Source organism: Mercenaria mercenaria, chromosome 10, assembly GCF_021730395.1.
Source record: "Mercenaria mercenaria strain notata chromosome 10, MADL_Memer_1, whole genome shotgun sequence".
NCBI classification, from domain to species: Eukaryota; Metazoa; Mollusca; class Bivalvia; order Venerida; family Veneridae; genus Mercenaria; species Mercenaria mercenaria.
The window spans coordinates 2002255-2025065 of record NC_069370.1 but is presented as its reverse complement, the minus strand read 5'-3'; the positions used below and the strand labels follow the sequence as shown (position 1 = coordinate 2025065).

The 22811-nt window shown below is 34.2% G+C and overlaps 3 protein-coding genes across 4 annotated transcripts in view; 1 reads left to right on the top strand and 2 right to left on the bottom strand.

The window, feature by feature from the left end:
* The window catches only part of LOC123560548 (costars family protein ABRACL-like), an 88349-nt gene extending 79220 nt beyond the window's left edge, over positions 1-9129 (bottom strand). Inside the window, exon 1 of the mRNA XM_053552120.1 lies at positions 9124-9129. The gene's annotated coding sequence lies outside the window, so the exon portion shown is untranslated. The remainder of the gene's footprint in view (positions 1-9123) is intronic.
* Positions 1-22811, bottom strand: part of LOC123559918 (nascent polypeptide-associated complex subunit alpha-like) — a 193863-nt gene that overhangs the window by 60788 nt on the left and 110264 nt on the right. The window lies entirely within an intron of this gene.
* LOC123559922 (equilibrative nucleobase transporter 1-like) lies at positions 9107-22802 on the top strand. Of its 2 annotated transcripts, none has more exons than XR_008372558.1 (10): positions 9107-9264; positions 10325-10817; positions 12837-12883; positions 15093-15169; positions 16776-16868; positions 19462-19720; positions 20131-20319; positions 20863-20964; positions 21603-21718; positions 22663-22800. XR_008372558.1 is itself a non-coding variant. In XM_053552117.1 (10 exons), the coding sequence occupies exons 2-9, from the start codon at positions 10375-10377 to the stop codon at positions 21635-21637; spliced, it is 1245 nt and encodes a 414-aa protein (XP_053408092.1). In that variant the 5' UTR covers positions 9107-9264; positions 10325-10374; the 3' UTR covers positions 21638-21674; positions 22663-22802. The 2 variants fall into 2 exon arrangements, 1 of the variants encoding a protein (XP_053408092.1); XM_053552117.1 differs by having other exon boundaries at positions 21603-21674; positions 22663-22802.

The following is a 22811-nucleotide window of genomic DNA, read 5'->3' as shown; positions in this document are numbered from 1 at the left end:
CTAAAGACAGACCTTCAAGACAAGGGTAGTCTCGCAGGAAGTGAAAGGCTAGAAATCTTGATAAAAATATGTTATAAGTTGTTAATTTTATACAGAAAAATAGTAGCGGAGGCATTTAATACCTTCATACCTATACAATTGACTTATTTCCATTCAGGATCCATTTTAAATGTCTGTTACTTGCATTTTCTTGAAGGATACTGACAGTGCTGAATAAAAATCAGAAGAGTACTGGGGGTCATGCTTGATGCAAGAAACATATTTTCAGTCAAACACACACCAATTTAGTGGTGGTGTATGATCTAAGTGATTTAAGAAAATAGCTCTATAGATAAAAAAAAACTGAGGACTATTTGAATCCGCAATTTCTTCTTCTTCTTCTTTATAATCTTCCCTCCAGTAATGGAGAACCGCTGTATGCGTGCACCTTATTTTAAATCCAGTTGAATTTAATATGTTACACAGCTCTTGACACTATTAATATACCACCACCATAGAATGGAAACAGGAATTTGTGAACACTATTTACACTGTACAATCTTAAATAAAAACCTTGATAGGAACATAAGCGTATGTACAGGTGCAGAAGGGTGGATAGTCCTTGACCTTTATAATAACATTTATTTATTTATTTTTTTTAACTTTTTTTTTCATGCCAATTTCCTATTTAGTGTCTGCATGCCCGTAAACAATTTTCTACAAGATCAGATTTTCAGAGGCTTATTCCCATAAAATACTATATCGTTGCTATGGAAAAATAAAAGGGTGGCTAAGTTTAAGTTATTTAAGTAACTGACTTTCCAATAAACAATGACCCTTGTTTATCGGAACCATACTCTGATAATCATTAGCACCCAACTGTGCTAATGAAGACAGAAATCCCTTGGCCCTCTGCCAAGATCTAGGCCTTAAAATATTGGTCATCAGTGTGGGGAACCCCAGGATTAGAGGCAAGGAGAAGACCTTGAAAGCTTGCAAATACTTATTTTGTTATAAAGATGTACTTATTTCTTAAATAAATAAAGCATAAATTTAAGAATATTCTAAGTAGGCTATACTGCTCATAATGCATACTCCTGGATGCCTGTTTCGTCACTGTTATGCAGTATGTGATTCTCAGATGAATCAGACACCCGGTGTTCGTGTTATGAGTCTGCTACTTAAGATACACTTATATATAAATGCTCAAATTATCGCTAAACATGCAAAACATGCAACAAAAAGTTAAATTCAAAACATTCTATGTAAAATAAAGGTATTCCGGGGTGTCCCAGGGTATCCCGTGGTGTCCTGGGTGTAAAATAATCAAGGTTAGACAGTACACCAGCTACACACCTGTCAAGCTGATATTGTTGATGCATTTATCTAATTGTTTATTATATCACATCCTCACATTTTGTACATCAAATTGTCAGACAATACATATAACCGATGTTATGATATACTAGTAGCTATATAATAGAGCTACAGATATTTAGATGGCAGAAGTGGTCAGAAGGGCTAGAAGTCCGGCTGGACTTAGACCTAGGAATGGGTCTCGTAGATATTAAGATTAAGTTAGGCTTTAGATATGACATTTGTTAAGGCTTAAGAAGTTACGAAATGAATTATGAAAGTTATGTACGAAATATTCCATTGTGCAAATAAACATCAAAAACGTTCAGACTCGTTTCGTGTCGTGTCGTGTTCGTGTTGTGTTTGTGTACGCTACACAACTCTTATTCAATTTTTGGAGCCGCAGACAGGATGTCGAATTTCAAGATGGGTTGTTGCGACATTACGAAGCGAAGTACTACTGCCAACGACGACACGCTGCCAAGACGAATGAAGAGAAACTGTAAGTTACCATCTTACCTATCTTCTTGTATAATTTTGCAAGCTAGTCTTTTCTTTTATTAAATTTTTGTTTCTATTTTTGAACAAAAATTTCAAGGTAAATTTATTTTGATCAATTGTTAGACATGAAAAGAAATTCAAATTTATAAAATGATAAAACCTAACTCATAATATACAAAATTCTTAAAAAAAAGAGTAAAATAAATAGAAAAAAAACGTAAAACAATAAGAAACAATGCACTGAGGAAAATACTCAAGAGACTGAATTAAGAAATACAAATGTGAAAATATTTGTTTTTCGAAAATTTTACTTGTCATATTATGTTTATTTTACTTGTTCCATATGATATTTGTTTCCCTTATGGCCACATTTAAACAGTTTTGAGCATTCCCGCATTGACAAATTGTTTAAATGAAGGAAGATGGATTGTCCTATGAAACTTGTGTATAGTCATAAATATGCGCAAAATGAGTTGTAAATAGTTTCTGTTGAGGTTATGGGAAACATTTCATCACTAATATATGTGAAAATACAAGGAACGGCTGAAAACTAGTTAAATACGTGGAATTCGTGTTTAAGATGTTTTATACATGATAATGCATTGTTGGGTTAAATTGTCATTGCTGAATAAATGTGTACATGGTTATCTTTCTAACCATTTGGTTACTTCGGGTCTCAGTAAATTAAAAGGTTGGTCTGGTCTGTTGTGCTGGAAATATTTTGAAGCCTGATATGGCACAAGAATATGTTTATTACGTAAAAATGACTTGATATTGTCGCTGGAACATGTGGATTCCAGTAAGGTCGAATTTATATATATTGTGAGATACTAAGAGTTACTTAATATTGTCTTTGTGAGACTGGAAGTTGAGATCCCAGTTGTTTTGTAAGATGTATACTATTATACAGACACAGATACTGTCTTCCGAAATCTTAAATCGGAGTCTTACTACCATAGCGTGAAATCGATGCATATATTGCATTATGAGGTACATGTGTGTACCGGATATTTTAAGCGCAATAGCTTTTGTTTTATGAGACCTGATGTAGTATTTTTGTCAAAGAGTTGCAAAAACAGTCGAATGTTCTGTTACTTTTAGGTTACCTTTCATGGTTTTTAAGCAGGGTATTTTGTCGGAAATTTTATATTTTTCTCGCGGACGACATAATATTTCTGTTGAATCATCTAGAAAGGTTACATTGTGTAAAATTAATATAAGCATGGAAGAAATCATTATCAGTTATTCTGTTTATATATTGGTGTTGGTTTTGTATGTATGTCTGTTTGTATTTGGAAATGACTAAATGCTTTATTTTGTAGAATTTTTATAGCTTTCTTATACATTTTTAAAAAAGTATATTTTTATGTTGAGAACATGTTTTGCTTTTTGTTAGAAACATATTTTGGCTGATATCTTTATTTTTCGAATAATGTAAAACGTAGGACATAGCTTGCAAAACAAAGGACAAAGAAGTAAGGTTTTCGGTAACATAACGGTTTATTCGAAGTACAGATACCATTTATGAAAAGAAAGTACGAACGAACTGTCCGAAATAAAATACTGACAAACTGTCAAATTAACATGGGAAAAAGTGTATTCCAAGTCAACATTATAAGTCTTGTCGTATGTGGACTGTCCATTATGTAATAGCCAAAGGGAAACTAATTATACCAACGGTTACATATCGAGAAGTACCTGTCAAAGCAAAATGATGACATTTGCATTTGTATAATGACAATTTGTAAACATGCAGACTTGATTTTATCTATCATAAACTGTCATTTATGACAAATGGGAACAATGAATAACAAGTATTTTCGGAGGTCATCGGAATATTGGACATGACGTTAATAAAACAGTAATATTATAACTTGGAGAACTCTAGAAAATGCATCTGAAATATTGAACATTTCGTTAATGAAACAATAATATTATAACTTGGAGAACTCTAGATAATTTCAGAAGTTAGCAAATGAAATTAGATGGATAACATCATAAACTTGGATAGTGCGGTACAACGTTAAGGCCTATGACGGAGATTTTTTAGCTACTGAGACTGATGGTGATGCGTTACGCTGTATAAGAATGTCGGAACCAAAGGACAAATGTGTAGAAGATGGAGAAACCAAGCGACAATGGCGAAAGTGGACTGCAAGCTGTGACCTGTGAAGTTTGGCGAAGAAATGGTCCAGCTGGAAAATTACAGAACACTAAAAAAAAAACTAATTATCTCTCTCTCTTTCTACTTATCAATACATAATTCATACATTTTGGTCATTACATATCGATTTTACTATTTATTTAAGATCTGTAGTCAAATATCAAAATATTTCGAAAGTAAGATTAATTTGCTGAATAAAATCTTTGTATAAATAAGTGAAATTTAAATATCATGATAAATATTTTTACACGCGACAGTAATTACAGGCAAATTAGCAATGTTATTGAACGAAATTGTTATCTTTTTCCTAACTGTTACATAGCATATATTCTAAATGATGCTCACATGTGTTTTGCTTTATTTTACAGATATTGGTTTTGTGAAATATGGATGTAACACGGGTTAAAGAAAAAGTCTTGGAGGAAGAAAGGAGAAGTGCCACTACAAAGGCCGATATAAAATAAAAAAAGACTTTCTATGTATTGTGAAAATTGTTTAGTTTAAAATTCTATTCTCCTTTGTTCTTGTTTACATTAATTGCATAAATGACTTAAGATTTTTTCTTTAATACTGTTTTTTAATATCATTCTTCAGATTGTATTCTAATGTTCTTGATCATATTAAATTATCATTCTACATGTCATATTGTAAGGAAAGAGATAGTACTTCAAGTCTGAAAAATTTAAATTTGCAATTCAATTTTTTTTTCTTTCGGTGGGTAACGAGGCCTGGGGTGATTATCCCGACCCGTAAATATCAGTGAATATCAGACTCACTTGAAGAACCTTCCTCCTAAGTTTGAGAGTCCTAGACCCAAGGTATGCAGAGTTATATAGTGTTATTTCTAGAGCGACGCAACGGGGCGCCCCGCCCTGTCCCTTTTTACTGCCGCCACGCTGCCCTTAAAATGTGCCCTCTTGCCTTTGATCTTCTGCTAAATCCCGCCAATTTCCCTGTTGACATGCCTCGACGATTTTTTTGATCAGCAAATTACATCACGGCGAGTGCACACAGGTAACGAGAATCAATGAAGTGTTAAAACTAATTGATAAAGAGTATGGATCCTGTGTAATGTCAAAAAGGCGTTCGTAAGCGGCCAGCTGATTACCGAGCACGTGAAAAGTGCCCTAGATTTTTGTGTGTGCAAAATTTAAATTAGCCTAGACCGTTGTTTAGTATAATAACAAGTATATATCAATGCAGTTTGATTCTACTGTAATTTCAACTAGAAAATGCACAAATTTTAATGAATATTGAAAGTAAAAGAAAGGAGGCAGTAAACAGTTTTCAGCTGTTAGTGTCGAATTGGCCGGGTTCAAATTTACAAATAAGAGGCAATTTACGGAATGAAGTGCATATTTGAACTTCTAAATAATAATAATTGCTAGAATTGAAGTTTCAGCGGCTAGAATTGAGTTTCACTTATTTAAAGAAAATCAGTTGAGTAGCATTGATCTTGATAGTATGACGTAATGACTTGCAGGGGCGTATACATGCTTCCTCTGAGCTAGCTTAAAGTGGGGTTGTCATTTTAGCAGGGACCTCAGGAAAAGTGGAATAGTGAAAAAACGGTACGGATGGCACATATATTTCAGCTTATTTTCAGATTTTACAGTGTTACTGGAGTATGGAACAGTGTAGCAATTGGGGCTATCGTTGGCAGGGAATTTTCTGCAGCGATTGAAAAATTGGCAAATTTAGCTTTTTTCATCATCAGTTTCCGCGACCGGGAGAGCACAAACTTCAGGTCTTGTAAACAGAAAACTAGATATTAGAGATGCATTGCAGATGGTTTGTAACGATAGACATACAGTGATGTTAATGTTGCAATATCTTTATTTCAGGTGTGTGGTTACAGACTTTTGTGTGAGGTTTTGAAAGTTGGGTAGGCGACTCTAGGCCCAGAAGCTCAGAAAACTGTTTACTGCCTCCTTAATTACTCCCGATGTCGTATGCATTTTTCCATATTTCCTTCAAAAAAGCTGACAGTCGGTGAATTTTTTATGATGAAAAACATCAAAAAATGAGGAACTATCTTTGGTTTACCCTAGTGGGTCATGTAAACTGAGTAAAAGCTACTTTCAGACAATATCCGAAAGTGTACCAGTATCCGGATAGTATATTTTGGATATGCGTTTTAGTAAACTTTAACCTGACTGTATACTAGCACTTTTCTGTTAATGAAATATTGATGAAAGACCTGATCAATACAACATGACTTCTGATAATTATTAGTTTACAATGTGACCTGAAACAGGCCTTTTACTATGTTGTTTACAACATGATCTTGGTTTCAAGATTAAGCTTATATTAAGGCCCTCCACTATTTTATATGAACAAGTTGACATTCTTGGTGACATTTTTTAAGAGAAAGGCTTGAATGGTTTAAATTAAACTATAAAGTAAGTAAAATAGCTATGTAAACTATGTTACTGGTTTTGGGAAGATAGCATATTTTAGAAAGAGAACTTAGATTCCCATGGAAGACCATTGCTATGCTTTTTTTCTGCAAGATGACTGTAGTTTTCTGACACACACTGCACATTTAGTGTTTAGCCCTTATACAGCTGGTCATTACGCTTTCCGGGGCAATTAGGGTCTCCATCGCAATTAGCTTTTGTATTCCCATTTTAGGGACGGACTGGTTTGACACTTGTCCCTTGTCTTGCTTCGTCATGCCCTTATGGTGTTTCTCTTGGTGCTCTGGCTTCTGCAAAATCACTGAGTACATAATCTAATTATGATAACGTTCCTTTGGTCTTGATTTGATTTACATATATTTACATGTAGATGGAGAGTAACTTTATTTTTGTAATATAAGAAAATGATGGGGATTGAAAAAAAGTGTGGTTTGACGCCAGTAAACTGGTTTAAATTCCCCAGTGGTAATGCCTTTGTGTGCTCCTTCTTCATGTACGTTTGTATCTATGTCGTTTGCGATTTTTTTTGTTTCGGGTACCATTAAAAACAAAAAACGGTCAGTATGAGTCGGGGAACCATCCCATACTAACCCTACAATAGGTATAAATTGACTGTTCAGAATACATACAAAAAATAATAATCATAATGTTTTAAGTTTTAACTTTACAATTTCAGGACCCTATTTTCTAATTTAAAAAACTTGAAGAAAAAAATAAACTGAAATCATTTTCGAAAAGTAAAAAAAGAAAAATCAGGGGAACAACTGAAGAAGAAAGAGTGCTGGGTTTCACCAGTTCCCCTCGTCTGTTAATCCAAAAAGCTATGTCAAGTTTGATTAAATATCTTTTAACGCAATCATTTTTCCAGCTTAATTCGGTTGTTAAATTTAATTTTGAAGAGTTCGAAACTTTGTGTTATTTCCTTGAATTTACATATATAGATTTGATATTTTGCAAGCATAATAACAATAATAATAATAATAATAATAATAATAATATTATTATTATCATCATCATCACCATCGTAATCACCATCATAATAATAATAATTATTATTATTATTATTATTATTATATCTTAATCTCTGAAATGTCATTTGTAGCCAAAGACCTACCATAATTACAGGGCACTTACTGTGTTGCGTTTTATGCTTCCAAAGGCTTTTCCCAGTTATTTTCCAGTTATTTTTGAATGTAGTTCTTAAACTCGGGGAGGAGAGAGGGGGTGGGTTGAAACAATATCAACTTTGTTCGCTTGAGTACGACTTGATCTGCGTAAAAGGTCGAGAATATTTTGGTTTTTGATATAGTGAGTGACCGTTTATGTCATGCGGTTTTCATCCAAGACCTCCAGGGACTTGACCTAGATTATGCTGGTACTATAGCCTGGTTTGAAGGAGGGAGAATGTTCTGAATTTCAAAACATTTTTTGAAGTTAAAATCTCCAAGGATATGTTTTGAGTTTGGTTTTGAAATTCATGTTTTTATTTAAAACTGATTGACATGTTATGTATTTTCAGTTTTAATGTGTTTTGCTGCTTATTTGTAAATTGAATTTCGTTGGTTGCATACAGTATTTGCTGGTTGTGAGGTTTGATGAGTAGCGGTTGTTTTGACGAGATTGAAAAAATACTAGAATATTAATGTGACTCAGATTATCACATATTGTGTCGGTTCAAACAAACGGCTGATCATGATCAACAAGCTGCTGATACCATGCAGGGTCTAGGTCCTAGCATAAAAGATGAATCCATAACCCCCAACTGTCACATCACACAGCTGAATTAGAGTCAAGAATCTTAGAATGAGATCTTCAACTTCCGCAAAAGTCTGAGGTTCTTAATGGCTGGTCAACAAGCTGCTGATTCCATCCCTCAATGGACACATTCCACAGCTGGGTTAGAGTCAATTAAGAACCTCAGATCCTCATCTTCCTCAAGTCCTGGCCCCAGCTTTGGGCTGCTAAGTGTAAGTAAGTTTTATTTTATGAGAATGTATTGGTTGTTGTTAGTGTTTTTAAAAAGGTATTTTACTTCCACTTATAAGAGCACGTTTGGGAGAGAAATGTAACCTATTTGGAAGAATACAGGGTCTTGGCTATGATGTGATTTTTGGCAATATATGGACTTTAAGCTATGCCACTGAAAATGTTCTGTACGTATGACTACAAAAAGAAAAAGTGATGATAACTTACCTGTAAACATAGTTAAAAATGTGTTATTCTCTACAATCTTTTACCCTTAGATACATAAGCAAATAGATTGTTAACGACCCGTCACAATAAAGTAAAGTGACCATTTTTCACGCGTGAACGTAATTAATGCAGGTATACATAAAATAATTACTAAAAGGATGACTGATGGACATAAAATTAAGACCCTGTCTCAGTTATTGTGTTTTAACAACTTTATCTGCTAACTCTTTATAAGCTTTTTTATGCATTCAATGTCTTTTCAGCACATTTAAAGCTTCAATAACTTTATGCAGTATAAATAAAGTATGTCATATTTAACTAAATACATCAAAAATTGTGCATACTGCTACATTATGCCACTGTATATCACTGTCTATTTATAACGATACCAAATTCAAACACAGTGTTACCTCCCCTTATCGGTACAGTATATTGTTTGGCAATATTCTTGCGCGGAGGTTTAACAATACTTGTAGCTGCAGATCATATAAAATTACACAAGCAGTTCACCGTAGATGGTAAGCTGTGTATCAATGCGAAAAGCGAGGTGTGCAGTGATATTTGCTCTAATTGTTGTATACGCGTAGCAAGTGCGTACATTTATTGATTTACATTGTGAAGGATTAGTACTGACCTCTGGCTCGGTAGTCGGTAAGTAAATAACGCATACTGTGAAGTATACGGTATAGTTTGCTTAAATAACTTGTCTATAATCTTTTTTATCCAGTGACGTACCCTGTTGTGATAATTTTAGACATGTATAAATATCTACTCAGAATAGAGCTAGATCTATAATTACATAGATCTACGCACTTGCATGATATTTTATGTGTTTTGTGTATTTATTCATGTAAATTACAATCTATATACTACAGATGAATTTCAAGGTCGAAAACGTATAATTATGGTATCAGTTCGCATATTCAGTTGAGGTAAGTTTCTGATCACGTGTAGTATACCATTTATAATCTTTTTGTAATTTAAGGCTATATATGCTGCATGCCCATGTATATATACATTATAATGTGACTTATTATGACGATATATAACCCAATACCCATGTAGGTCAAGTATTTAAATAATTTTGTTGATATCAGTGGAGTAACTGGGGGGAGCTTCAGAACCATTTCACCACGGGCATGAGCGTACAAAATATTTCCACTTTACAGGGAACCTAGCTAATATCAGTGTGCGACCGACAGTTCTTAGGATACGGGGTTTAGACTTTAATTTTCCACATTCATTTATTGAGACTGATATTCTGACATACACCTTAAATGTTTGTTTGTTGTGATATTTTTCACATGTCATCACCTAAAAATCAAGGCAGTACAGTGGCTATGACTAAATTAGTGTGTATGTAGAAGACATTAGGGAATGAAAAGCATTTGACGGAAATTTAAAAAGCTGGATGATTTTGAAAAACAGCATCTACCTTATTATTCTGATTTATAATAAAAATACCAGGAAGTTTGTTTTATGTTTTTATAACTAATTATTGAAAAATGATCGAAGCTATCCTGTACACACTAAATCAATGCGAATGTAAACAATGGCAAGGAGAGAAAAACAAACAAGACAATTTCCCTGTGATCTATATAAAACAGCTACTAAATTTATTTTCTAATTGAACTGGAATGCAGGAAAAGTGTGTTATCTATCCTATATACCATAAAGCATGGTATTGAACAAGTATATATATTTTTTTCAGGCATCCCTATGAAAACGTATTGAAGATCAGATCTGTTATAAACCGAAAATATGGAGTTATACCGGAAGTATCCTGTGGTTTGCACAGTATGGGCCTTTATGGAAGTTGTACTGTTTGGCGGTGTGATATTTGGATGGGGATCTCTAGTATTTATTCTCAAAGAGGAAGGATTTTATTCAGACTATTGCACGGAGAATGACATTGGCAACAACTCTGATTACTTATCACCCAATCAGTTTCCTTATTTGACATTGTCTAACAATTCATTGGATGAAAAATCTTATGACGTCATTATCGCTGATGACAAAAACAGCACGGCGACGTTCCGGAGAACCACGGAGAACAGAACGACACTGCATGGAGGGTGTCCGGCACAGGAATCTAAGCTGAATCTCTGGTTTTCCATAGCAGTCAGCTCCATGTACTTGTCTTTGGCAGGCGTTGGTTACTTGATAAGACACATTGGCACGAGAAACACAAGAGTAATATTTTTGTGAGTATAACTCGGATTTAAGGCTGAGAAATCAAGCATGATATATATTGTCCTTCTATTTTCTGGCAGTAGTATAGGATCTAAGATGGAAAAATATGGTAAAATTATCGTCAATTTATACTAAAAAATCACCAAAGAAAACCCCACAAAAATATAAAAAAGAAATTGTGAAATATATTTTCCAAGTTTTACTTTAACATATTATGTTTCTATACTACTGCTTAATTGTGTTAGACACAAGCCTTTTTATGATTAAAACTTTTTTTTCTGCATTCAATATGTGCATTTTTCTCGTGTACATAATAGCTAAAGTGCTGTAATGTACACTGAGTTTGGGCTGGCTCTTTTACAGTCATGTGGAGGTCAAGACCCACTCCCCCACCACTCCTCCCCTCACCGCCCTTGCCAAATATCAGCCAATATGTTTAGTCTTTTAAAACACACTGCGCGTATGTCTCAAACGCTGAATATGTTTTGTTACGAAATTCAACATATTATATGTTTTAAAAATTACGTACATTTACTATCAATGCAATAAAAATACTATTTTTAAGTACTAAAACTCTTTATTGATAGTAAATGGTAATTTTTAAAACATCTTGAATTTGTAACAAAACATAGTTATTCAATGTTTGAGACATATGCTCAGTGTGTTTAAAAAGCTGATATTTGGCAGGGGCAGAGAGCGGAAGGGGGAGGGAGTGGTGCTTGACCTCCAAGTAACTGTGCCAATTTTTTATTCAGCACTGCTACAGCTCCGAAAAGTAGAGTTAGACTGTTGACAGACAAAAAGCATTAATAACTCCCGGCAATTTGATATAATAGATAGTAACACATTTGTAAAGTAAATAAAAAGCTGCATTAACAGTTTGATCTGCTTTGTAATGTCTGCTGAGCATCTGTGTAAACCAGTATTATCTGGTTAGGTTTTATCGGATGTAATGCCACCCAGTGATTTTGTAATGACATTAGAACAGGTCCAAAAACTATTTTCCCAAGTCTGTATGTTTTAAGATATTCGAGTGTGGCTGGGTACTGGCTTTAAATATCCAAGCTTTAAATTGAATTGAATTTAAGGGAAATGAAAATACACTCATTAGTAGAATTCATTTAAACTGCATTTTCTATCATGAATAATCAGTACAAGAATTGTTAAAATTTACTTAAAGTTTAAGCAGTTAACGATTCGGACAAAGGTAATCTTGAAGTAATGGTTACTGAATAAATATCAACTTCATTTTCTTGGGTTTTTAATCATACTGCAAGATATGTCTTCTATAGATTTTATTTACTCTTTGGTTAGATATTTTAATAAAATTCGTGACTAATTAACTAATAAAATGTAAATTTATGTAAACATATATGTTAATACGAATTATATTTTATTTAAAAAGATAAAAAGAATAACAAGCGGTCCGAAACGCTTCTTTTGAGGCTGATCTGTGTCATTCTGTCTATTCGCCGATTGAGAAGTTAAAATGGTGGGGTGTGTGAAGCTAAAACACGATTCTACAAATTAAGAAGAAGTTGAAACTAATTTTGATCAGCGAAGGATGCCCCTGGTAAAAGTATATGCTATATTATAAAGGCAAAAGGTGTTCAAGAGACCTGTGCCACTCGACTACGGGAACTATAGCTTGTCTAGAGGCTCTTTTAGTCTGCGACGTCTATAGGATCCCGCCTAGTATTGCAAGAAAAAGGAACTGTCACATTCGGGCTTTGTATGGCGGTCTTTAAGGGCAAACAAAACATAACGATGGTAATGTTAATTACACGTTTTCCTACAGACACAACAAATAGTGAATAGAAGCTTTATGCAGTGACGTCTAGTTGCATAAAGTGTAATCCTTTTTATTTACATAAAATGTACGAGTTTGATAGAATGCGAAATTGTATTAAACATATCGTAGAATAGAGACATTGTTGTATATGGTATAACAGTGGTACGTAATTCGGCATTTTGCTATTGTATTTGAAACACTATTAATAGATAGATTTTTATTTGTTCTCTTTAAACAGCTTTATTTACTTGATTGGAACACTATGTTTGGCGTTCACAAGTCCAGGTAAAATAGTTTCCTTTCTTATATTTTTGCTGTATTTCAGAATTTTAACAAGTCATTCACTACGAAGAAAATTGTTCATTATTGATATACATTTAAAGAAGCCAAATGAAATGTTAAGAATGGTCGAAGTTTGAGGGATTGCTTCACGTTATTTTCCGCTTCTTTTGTATAATTTGCTTGTTTGGTAAAACAAAATACTCACTGAAAACGAAAAAAGCATGATTTAAAGTTTAAACTTTGTTTATCAATTTTTCTCTCTCTATATACCGACCATTTTCAAAGGTTTTATTTGACTGTAAATGTTATTTATTAAAATGAAAATTTACACTTTCAGATATGGAAAAGGCTGAATATTGCCTGTAACGGTGACTCATGTCTTTGTACTCTGTTGTAACACATTTCTAGAAATTACCCTCATCAAAGAAACCTTTTCAAAGTGTCTTTAGCTTTATTAAATGACTGTTTTGTTTGTCTCCCATTTACATTTACTGTTTTTTTAAAATCATTATTGAGTAAAAACAAAGACATATTTCACAGTTACATGAAATTTCTTTAAAAAGAATTCAACTTTGGTCGATCATTTTCATATGCCTGTATTAACATCATTGCTTAAGGGTTATTGATAGAGCTAGCTCATATCATACTCATTTAGAAAACAATTATATTCTTAATTTGTAGTCATTCATTTCACATAAACTATATCTTTTCAATTATCATCCGTAAAGCCCAGCTGGCCAGAGTATTCCCGTGATAATATTAATAATCTTGTCTTTACAAACGCTATTATGGTGTGTTCCTTAAAGATAACATTATCTGAATGGATATTATCAAAAATGTGCTTCCAAAAACATACAAATTGAAACTACCAAAAACGTATATGCATTTTACAAACTGAGTTAAGAATTCGAAGACACTGAAATAAATATAAGGATTTCTGGTATTTCTAGACTAATTTAGATGTTGGACTTTTCTCGGACGTTTTAACGTTGCTAATTTACTAAACATATTAAGTAATATCCGACACAAAAATTAACGTTAATGCACACTGTCAACATTTTATCCAGTCACTGAAAGAGGTTACAGTTATGGTTGTTGTTAAGTATTTTGTGTGTCTGATCTTTTCATAATTATGCCAAAAGTATATATGTCAATTAAAGCACCTCCTGATTATGACCAACATTAGTTGATTGGTAAAAATTCAAACTTGAATATCCTTCAAACAAGTAGTATTAGGTTAACAAATTATGCACTGTTATGTGAAATGAATGGCTTTGAGGGAGGCGGTTTTAAATATACTGCTTTTTATGTGCACATAGCCATATACATGTATGAAAGACGATCATTCATATTTTAACACCCTGCATGTAAATGATTGATGTTTTAATATTTTAATCATATTCTTTCAGTTCGTCATGGACCATCTTCACCTTTACATCGTTATTTTTCATATTTCTCCCGATTGTGCCTGCGACAAATACCACCGTAGCCCTTTCATGCCATTCAACCTTTCCCTAGCAGTTATTTAATATCATTTTTACCAAAATCATATATGTTTTAGGAAGTATAACAATTGACGAGGATGAAAATATAATTTTTTTTAAAAATATCTGGTGCTACATACAGACGATATACGAAATAATCAATATAGATAATCCGTTTTGATTAATTTCATCGAGAGAATCTTATAAAAATATTATTACAGTTTCACTGGTAGATTATTATTTGAATAAATTAAGCTTACATTTTGACAGTTTATTTGTAAAAAATGAGGCAAACTAATATACATTTTGCATAATTCTGTTATATTCTGTAGATTATTCGACGGTGGACGTATTTTTCGTAGAGTACAAGTATGTTTCACCATGATGCGTGAAGAAAGCAACTAGTTCACAGTTTTTAGTACTTTATACATGCACACTTTGAAGCAAAACTTAAGCCGTTAGGAAGTAACAAGATATACACAATTCTCATCGGGATTAGGTGGCTGTTATGTACAAGGTTTTTGTGACTGAGAACTAGTTATACATATATCTATGCATGGACCAGACTGCAAGCAGCGTCTCTGTACTCGTATGTCACTTTTAAACATCTTGTTGAACTAAAAACTTCTTTAAAATGTTTTCTGACTGGCTTAAGTGCCGAGACGGTTGTACGTTTACAGTCGGGTTTGAATATATCATAGATTTAATTTTCTTGTACTCGTTTACAGAAATACCATGGCTACTTCTACCCGGCTTATCCTGTATTGGAATCGCTGGACTGACCGTTCTCGCCACAAATCTACAGGTAATCAGCGTAGACTTAGTACGTTATTTTCTTCGATAAGCACATTTCCATCTGCTTTCTGATCAGCTACAGGCACACTTCCATCTACTTGTTCTGATCAGCTATGGACTTTCTGATCGGCTATGACCACACTTTCATCTACTTCTGATCAGCTATGGACACACTTTTATCTCTTTTCTGATCAGCTATGGGCACACGTCCATCTACTTTCTGATCAGCTTTAAGCACACTTCTATCTCCATTTTGATCAGCTATGGGTATACTTTCATCTACTTTCTTATCAATTGTAGGCACACTTCCATCTACTTTCTGATCAGCTTTGAGCGTACTTCCATCTACTTTCTGATCAGCTTTGAGCATACTTCCATCTACTTTCTGATCAGATATATGCATACTTCCATATGCTTTCTGGTCAGCTATTTTCAAACTTTCATCTACTTTCTGACCAGCTATGGACACACTCCATTTCAGCTATGGACATACTTCCATCTACTTTCTGATCAGCTTTGGGCACACTTCTGTCTACTTTCAGATAAGCTATAGGCATTCATCCACCTACTTTCTGATCAGCTATGGGCACACTTCTGCACATTTCTTTTTACTTTCTAATCAGCTATAAAGTGGTCTTTTAATGGAATGGTCTCTTAATGGATTTCAGTCAGGTGAAGAGAAAAGTTATTTTTAACTGTTAATGTAACTGTATATATCATGAACATACATATATGTACATATATTTCACAAACTGAAAATTATAACTGAAGTGTTCGTCAGTTCGACTGTTACAAAGGTTAATTGCATTCAGACGGGAGCAAAACGTACTAACTAATTACACAGGTGAAGAAATACCCGTCGGGAATTGGTACCCGGTTGCTTAACAGATACTTTTGTTGAATATTTTACCTATCGGGACTACATTAATGTGGTCGCTAGTCGTTTAATAAAAACGTCGTTTAATGGAATGAATTTATGTACTGAAAACGTTCGGGAGGGATTTTGACCGGTCGTTTAATACAAAAATCGCTTAATAGAGGTGGTCGCAAGTACGATGTCGACTGTACTTCTATCTACTTTCTATTCATCAATATGTATATTTCCTTTTATTTCTAATCAGCTATAGGTACATTTTAATCTATTTTTAGATCAGCTGTAGTGGTACTTTCCTTTCTGATTAGCTATACAGTTTCATCTTCTTTCTGTTCAGTTTAGGGACAGTGTGTATTCCGGAGCTGCTAACTGCCACTCATTCACCTCAGTTTGAATATTTGATAAAAAAAATATATGAAAAAATAAGAACCTTTTGTTTTATCGAAAAAAAAAACAAAAAAAAAAAAACACCCCAAAAAAACAAACAAATATCAAACAGGGAATGCCACGTACCAAAAACGCAGCCTCCCCAAAACGAAACCCACAGCACGCAGACGCGCACACCACAAACACACATACACATACACGCGCACACACACACAAAGCCAACACATTAGGACAAAACGAACGAACAAACAAAGGAACACAGTGGGGCTGGCGATAACATTTTTTTCCATGTAAGCTGTAAAATCCCTCTTGGTATGAGAGCGCACTTTTCATTTATAAATTTATATGATTTCAGGTATCGAATCTTCATCCTCACCTGCGATCAACGATTGTTGCTATATTCACTGGGTTGTTTGACTTTTCCTCTATCAACAAACAGATTATAAGGGTGAGTGTGTAATGTTGTAAGTCAAACCACTAAGTTTTGATAATCGTGCTTGTCCTGAAACTAGAGTTATACGTATCGTTCATTATATTCAGAGAAAATATTTTCACTGTTAACCTTCGAATCAATTTATGCGAGTAAACAGGTCGTTTACAAGGTTAGTAATTGCTAAGCGCTGCCAAACAAATGAAGGTATTTCGTTTTTGTTTTTGTTGGGCTAAACGTAGAACCGACATAATTATAGGTCATATGATGATCTTTGGTGCTCTTCGGGGCTTTATGGATAGAAACACTGACATGCCGTAGGCCATCTGAATGACTTCCTCACATGAAGAATTCTTAGCCTCAAGTGATGCTAACCCATATATCTGTGAGAGGCAATTGATTTGGAGTCAGTGACCATAACCACTTGGACACGAAGGCCCATTGAAATAGTTAACAAATAGATATATTAATGAGAATAAGGTAAATCTGCAGATCTTCAAGGGAAAGCATTACTGTCCAATTGCCACACTAGACTGACGTTTTATCAATATATGCTGATAGTGTAGTTTTAGCGGCGTCATTTAGACTGGCATTCTATCAAATGATTAGTGATTTCCTAACGTCAAAAAACATTATTCTACATGGTAAAAAAACAAAGATGAGTATCCAGAAGGGAAAGCGCACACGACCAACACACACACATACACACGCACACACACACACACACACACAAAAGTAAACACACAGGGATAATAGCCTTTGATTGTTAAGAATGGAAAGTTTAGAAACGTTAAAAAAAGGGGAAATGTTATTGTTGGAAATTTTATTGAGAAACGGCGTTGCAAGTAAATTAACAAAATTGTTTTGCATAATAATTAGATAGAAAATTGTTTAAAATTTTGGCAAATCAGTTATCTAAAGGTTGTAATACACAGTTTACTGTATTTTCCTATTCGTTTCCTTTAACTGATTTCCTCATGTATTAGAGTTTTTAGAAGGAAACAAATTTTCATCTGTGTAGTAAGTACCTTTCTACGTTTCTGTTCCCCTGGTTGTTCTTGAAGAGTGCACTCCGACACAAACGTCTCTGACTTGTATGTCTAATTTTCTTCGTTGCGATCACTGGCGCCAGACCAGAAAGAAAATGCCTCTGTACATGTTATACCCTACCCCTAGGTATTCTATAAGAACCATGGTCATGAACGGGAAAATATACTAACCCGTTTCAATCGTACATTTCTCAACTTGAACGTGCAGTTCGGTGAATGGGCACCCAGTATATTGAACAAGCGATAATTTATCTTCCAACGTGCACCAGTCACATTGTCTCAATATTCCATATTGCTGAGATTATCAACATATTTTATGCTTTCGTCAACGTTACAGAAAAAACCTTGCGTGACCTTCCCTAATGAACATCCGGTCTAGAGGTCACGGCAGTGTGCACATGTTAGGCAAAATGTAAACAAACAAAAACAGAATTAAGAAAATTCACAATTTTACACTAAAACTCGAAATGATGAATGAAATTCATCTTGTATATGATTTTTAATTTGAAATCATACATTGGTCTACATCTGTTCTGTTTATTTTATTCATTTTGCACATTTATGCTGCATTTTCACATATTAGCGAACACGTGCAGTAAAATGAGATTGACATACATTTTCACAACAGCCAATCAGAATGGTTTTGTAATCTAGAACGGAACTTCACCAGGGAAGGTCAAGCAAGTTTTTTGTGTAACGTTGAAAAAAGTTTAAACTACGCGTTGTTTTTGTAAGATAAGAAGTATTGAAGAAATGTGACCGGTACACAATGGAAGATAAATTACTACCTGTTTGATATCCATAGTACACATTTACCGAACTGCGTGCTTTAGGTATGAAATGCGCGATTGAAACGGGTTAGTATATTTTCCCCTTCATGACCATGGTTCTTATAGAATACCTAGGGGTAGGGTATAACATGTACAGAGGCATTTTCTTTCTGGTCTGGTGCCAGTGGTTGCGATGTCTTTCGGACGTTGCATCGGGATACATGATTCCACTTAACAGATGTTTAGAACTTTGAAAGACAAATTGTATTTGACAATCGCAATTATAAAATAGTTTCCAATATTTCAAGCCTAGCATTACATTATTGATTAACATGTCATTAGACAAACAGAGTTGCGTAAACTCGATGTTATTTCCATGTAACAATGTAAGCAGGTAACCACACACAAAGATTTATCAGAAAATATTTGAAAATATAACTCATTCAAATGATTTCCAGGCCTAGACTGCTTTAACAATTCAGTTATTCTAATTTTTACACCATCTGTGTTAAATTCTATATTTCTCGTTTTTAGAAGGTGAAGGGATTGCAATCTTTGTGCAGTCAACAAACCTAACAATCCTATTCATTTAAATGTTATAAGTTTCACGGATGTCTGATCTTATATTTTCTTGATTACAGTTTTACAGATTGCTTATGGGAGCCATGTCAGGAGACTAACGGGCAGCTGATATTTTATGTTTACTGTTTCACAGATTGCTTATGAGAGTCATACCAGGGGACGACAGGGGGTTAAGAGTCAGATTTTCATATTATGTTTACTATTTTACAGATTGCTTACGAAAGTGGTATCGCGAGACGGACGTCATATATTTTTATCTCTGTATTGTTTGCGGTTATTGTCGCGACGAGCACGTTGTTTTTTCTACCCAAGATGAATATCAGTGAGGACTACATGAAGGAGCAGAAAAGAAGACGAAACAGCTGCAAGCAAGAGAAGAAGCTGGTCAGAAATAATGACGATAGTTCTCCACAGCCGGCGGAAAAAATCGATGAAGAGCTTCTGAAAGTGCACGAAAAGGAGCTTGGTGGTAAATTATGTTAATGCGCTAAGTATGTAAACATTACAGAAACATTGATACAGTATATCTGGTATCAAATATGACCTTAATACTAGTAAGTAATCCACCGTTAGTATGTATCCGATGTGGTTTAGATTTCATTCGCACCTGTTTACCATCAATATTTGTGCGTTCAGCGCTGCATGGTACTCTTTGAATTTTGAAAAAAAAACAACAACAACAAATAAACGTTTTTTAGGGGAAGAAACGGTTATCAGTGACTGCAAGCGGACTTGTTCTAACGTAACCTGATCGCTTAAAACTGGCGAATACACGAACCTCTTTGGAATTGGGATGTGTTTGTTTAGAAGTTTCAGTATAAATCACAGCAGTAAATAAAGACATTTTAAACGTAAATTTCTGATTATATATATTTTCAGTCATGAATGGCAGTGTGGATCTCGCAGCGGCAGATGGTTCGTCTAAACCATCACTGTTATCCGTTGTTTTCTCTGTGACATATATGTTACACCTCTACTGGCTGTTTGTGCACGCTCTGAGATTCGTTACGTTTATTGGACAGATAAATGTGTGGCTGGAGAATATCTTCGACGGAAATGAAGCCAAAGGTACTGTTGATGATAGTCACTACAATTAGAAAATATATCAAGTTTAGTTTGCGAAAGGTTTGCGCCGATTCCTGTTTTCTTACCTGATCCTAGCGGGTAAAAACAAGGAGAGTGTAAGAGATGAAATTAATAAGAAAAAGATAAGCTACACGTGTCCCTATTGACGTTATACTTTGAACTTAAATTATGACGGCACAGTGTTTGAGTGACTTTTAAATTACAATACTTCGAAAGCAAGGAAATATTATAACATGTCTGTCTGAGGAAGGCAGGTGTTTACCCAACTCTCAGGATAGTGTGAAACAACCCTCGCTAGAGCTCGGTTTTCCAGTCCACGCAGTCCCTTGGGTTTGGGAAAACCATGTCTTACACAGGCAGGCATACAATATGCTTTTCATCAAACCAGTTCTAACGGTTTTGTATTAGGGAGCGTGTACAGTAACAAAACGCAGGAATCTTTGCTTGAGAACTAATGGGCCGAATTTGGAAGAACTTTGTCTTCTGTGATATGTATTCCCTTCAGTTTTTAAAATTTTGTTTCAGTTGGAGAAATGCTTGCTATATTCTCATACATGACAATGGGGGCTATTGGTTCTGCGTTGCTGTGTGGTTTTGTATATGATTATCAGCGTAAAAGATACGTCAGTAAGTATACAAATGGGTTTAATTCTGTACTTCATATCTGAGTACAGGTATATCCGAGTGCTGGAAAATAATCCAATAGGGCGATAGTTCGGATACTTGTTTGTATAAACATTTGTAGAGAGTTTTACATAAAGCAGCGCTGACATTTGATAAAATGATTATGTCAGATAATCACTAGTACAGTTTACAAACATTGTAACATGCAACCTAGCTAGATCTGTAGAAATAATGCCTGAAGCGGAATAAAATGACTACTTTGCACAAAAGGTTATATAATTTTGTTTAGGTTTTAATCTGTTTTGCAGTTGTCTACAATTCTGTTCGAATCATTTCAGTCAGTGCATTTACAGGTATCAGGTAAACACACTAATATGAAACATGATTAATTTAGATAGTACTCGGATATATAAAAAATGAATATACTAATTTTGGCAGGCTTATTAATTAGTCCATATGTTTGGTAATTGTTTGCCTGTTTATAATGTTCTTAGGTCATTATTCCCACCTGATAATTATGCAGCTAATAAAAATAACTGAAATACAGTATCATATGAATGTTCTGAATATGTGTAATATACCTGTTTGAAGTGTGTGGTATATAAGATTGTTTTTCTAGTAGAGTTACGTTGCGATTTCAGGAATGTCCTTGAATCAGTATTGCCATATAAGCTGATGTTGTGAGAATTTCTGGTTTTGTGAAGATCGCTCTGGTAAAATACGTTGAAAATTGTAGAAAACACTTCTGTATTTGAAAGTGATTATCCTTTGTCTTAAATTCAAGGGTTTGATTAAATACGCAATTTTCCGGTTTGAAAGACTGAAAATCCCCTTGTTTGAGAGACATCCCAATGGGACCTCCTGCGGATGAGCACAAATCCCCATGGGGGAAAAATATCGTATTTCCGCACTTTTTGTTTTACGTCACGTACGCCTACGTTCAAAACTGTATCTACAGTGGGATCTTGCGATAACATTAAAATACAAGCTATACTTTTCATGAAACTTGGTACCTGGATTGAATTTATTATTATAGCAAAAAAAAAAAAAAAAAAAAAAAAAAAAAAAAAAAACTGGCGAAAAGTTGAAAAGTGGGATCCGGCAGTAAATGTAAAATTGCGAAATAATTTTCTCGAAACTTACTAAATATATAGGTGGCAACATGGAGAGCATCCACGTCTTTTTCTTTTGTTGTTATGTCAAAAATTGTGTTTGCTATAGCAACAAATAAAATTAAATTCAAAAATATGACAGAAAAAAATGGAGCCTATCGTAACTTTAAAACGAATGTATTTTTGCATGAAACTTGGTACATTCATAGATGAGAATATGGAGAATATACGCGTCCTGTTTTTTTTTAACGTACTTTCAAACAACTACCGGTAATGATAGGGGACGTTTATTGCTTGGCAACAGTCTTTTTAGTTCATGGTGTGATATAAGGTACTTGTATGTTTAATTAAATACAACACGTGAACGCGGCTTAATACGAGAAATTTTACAGGATTCGCAAATTAAATACGAATATTGATTATTTTTATCAGAAAGTATTCTTTGCTTATACATTTTTGTATATTTTTCCAAACATCATATTTTCGGCACCTGCAGTTACAGGATTTTGGCACAACTCTAACGCCTTGATAATGGTGTATTGTTCATTCTGGTGAAAACAGTAACAAATATTTATTGTTTATTTTTCAGATGCTGGTGAAATCAAACGTGTTTACATTCCTGTAGTGCTACCAATGTGTTTGGTCATCTTCTACTCTGTAGGCACTACAATACTCTGCTATATCAAACACGAAGTCGCCCCGTATTTTGCATTTGTACTGTTCACCTTATTCCGGACG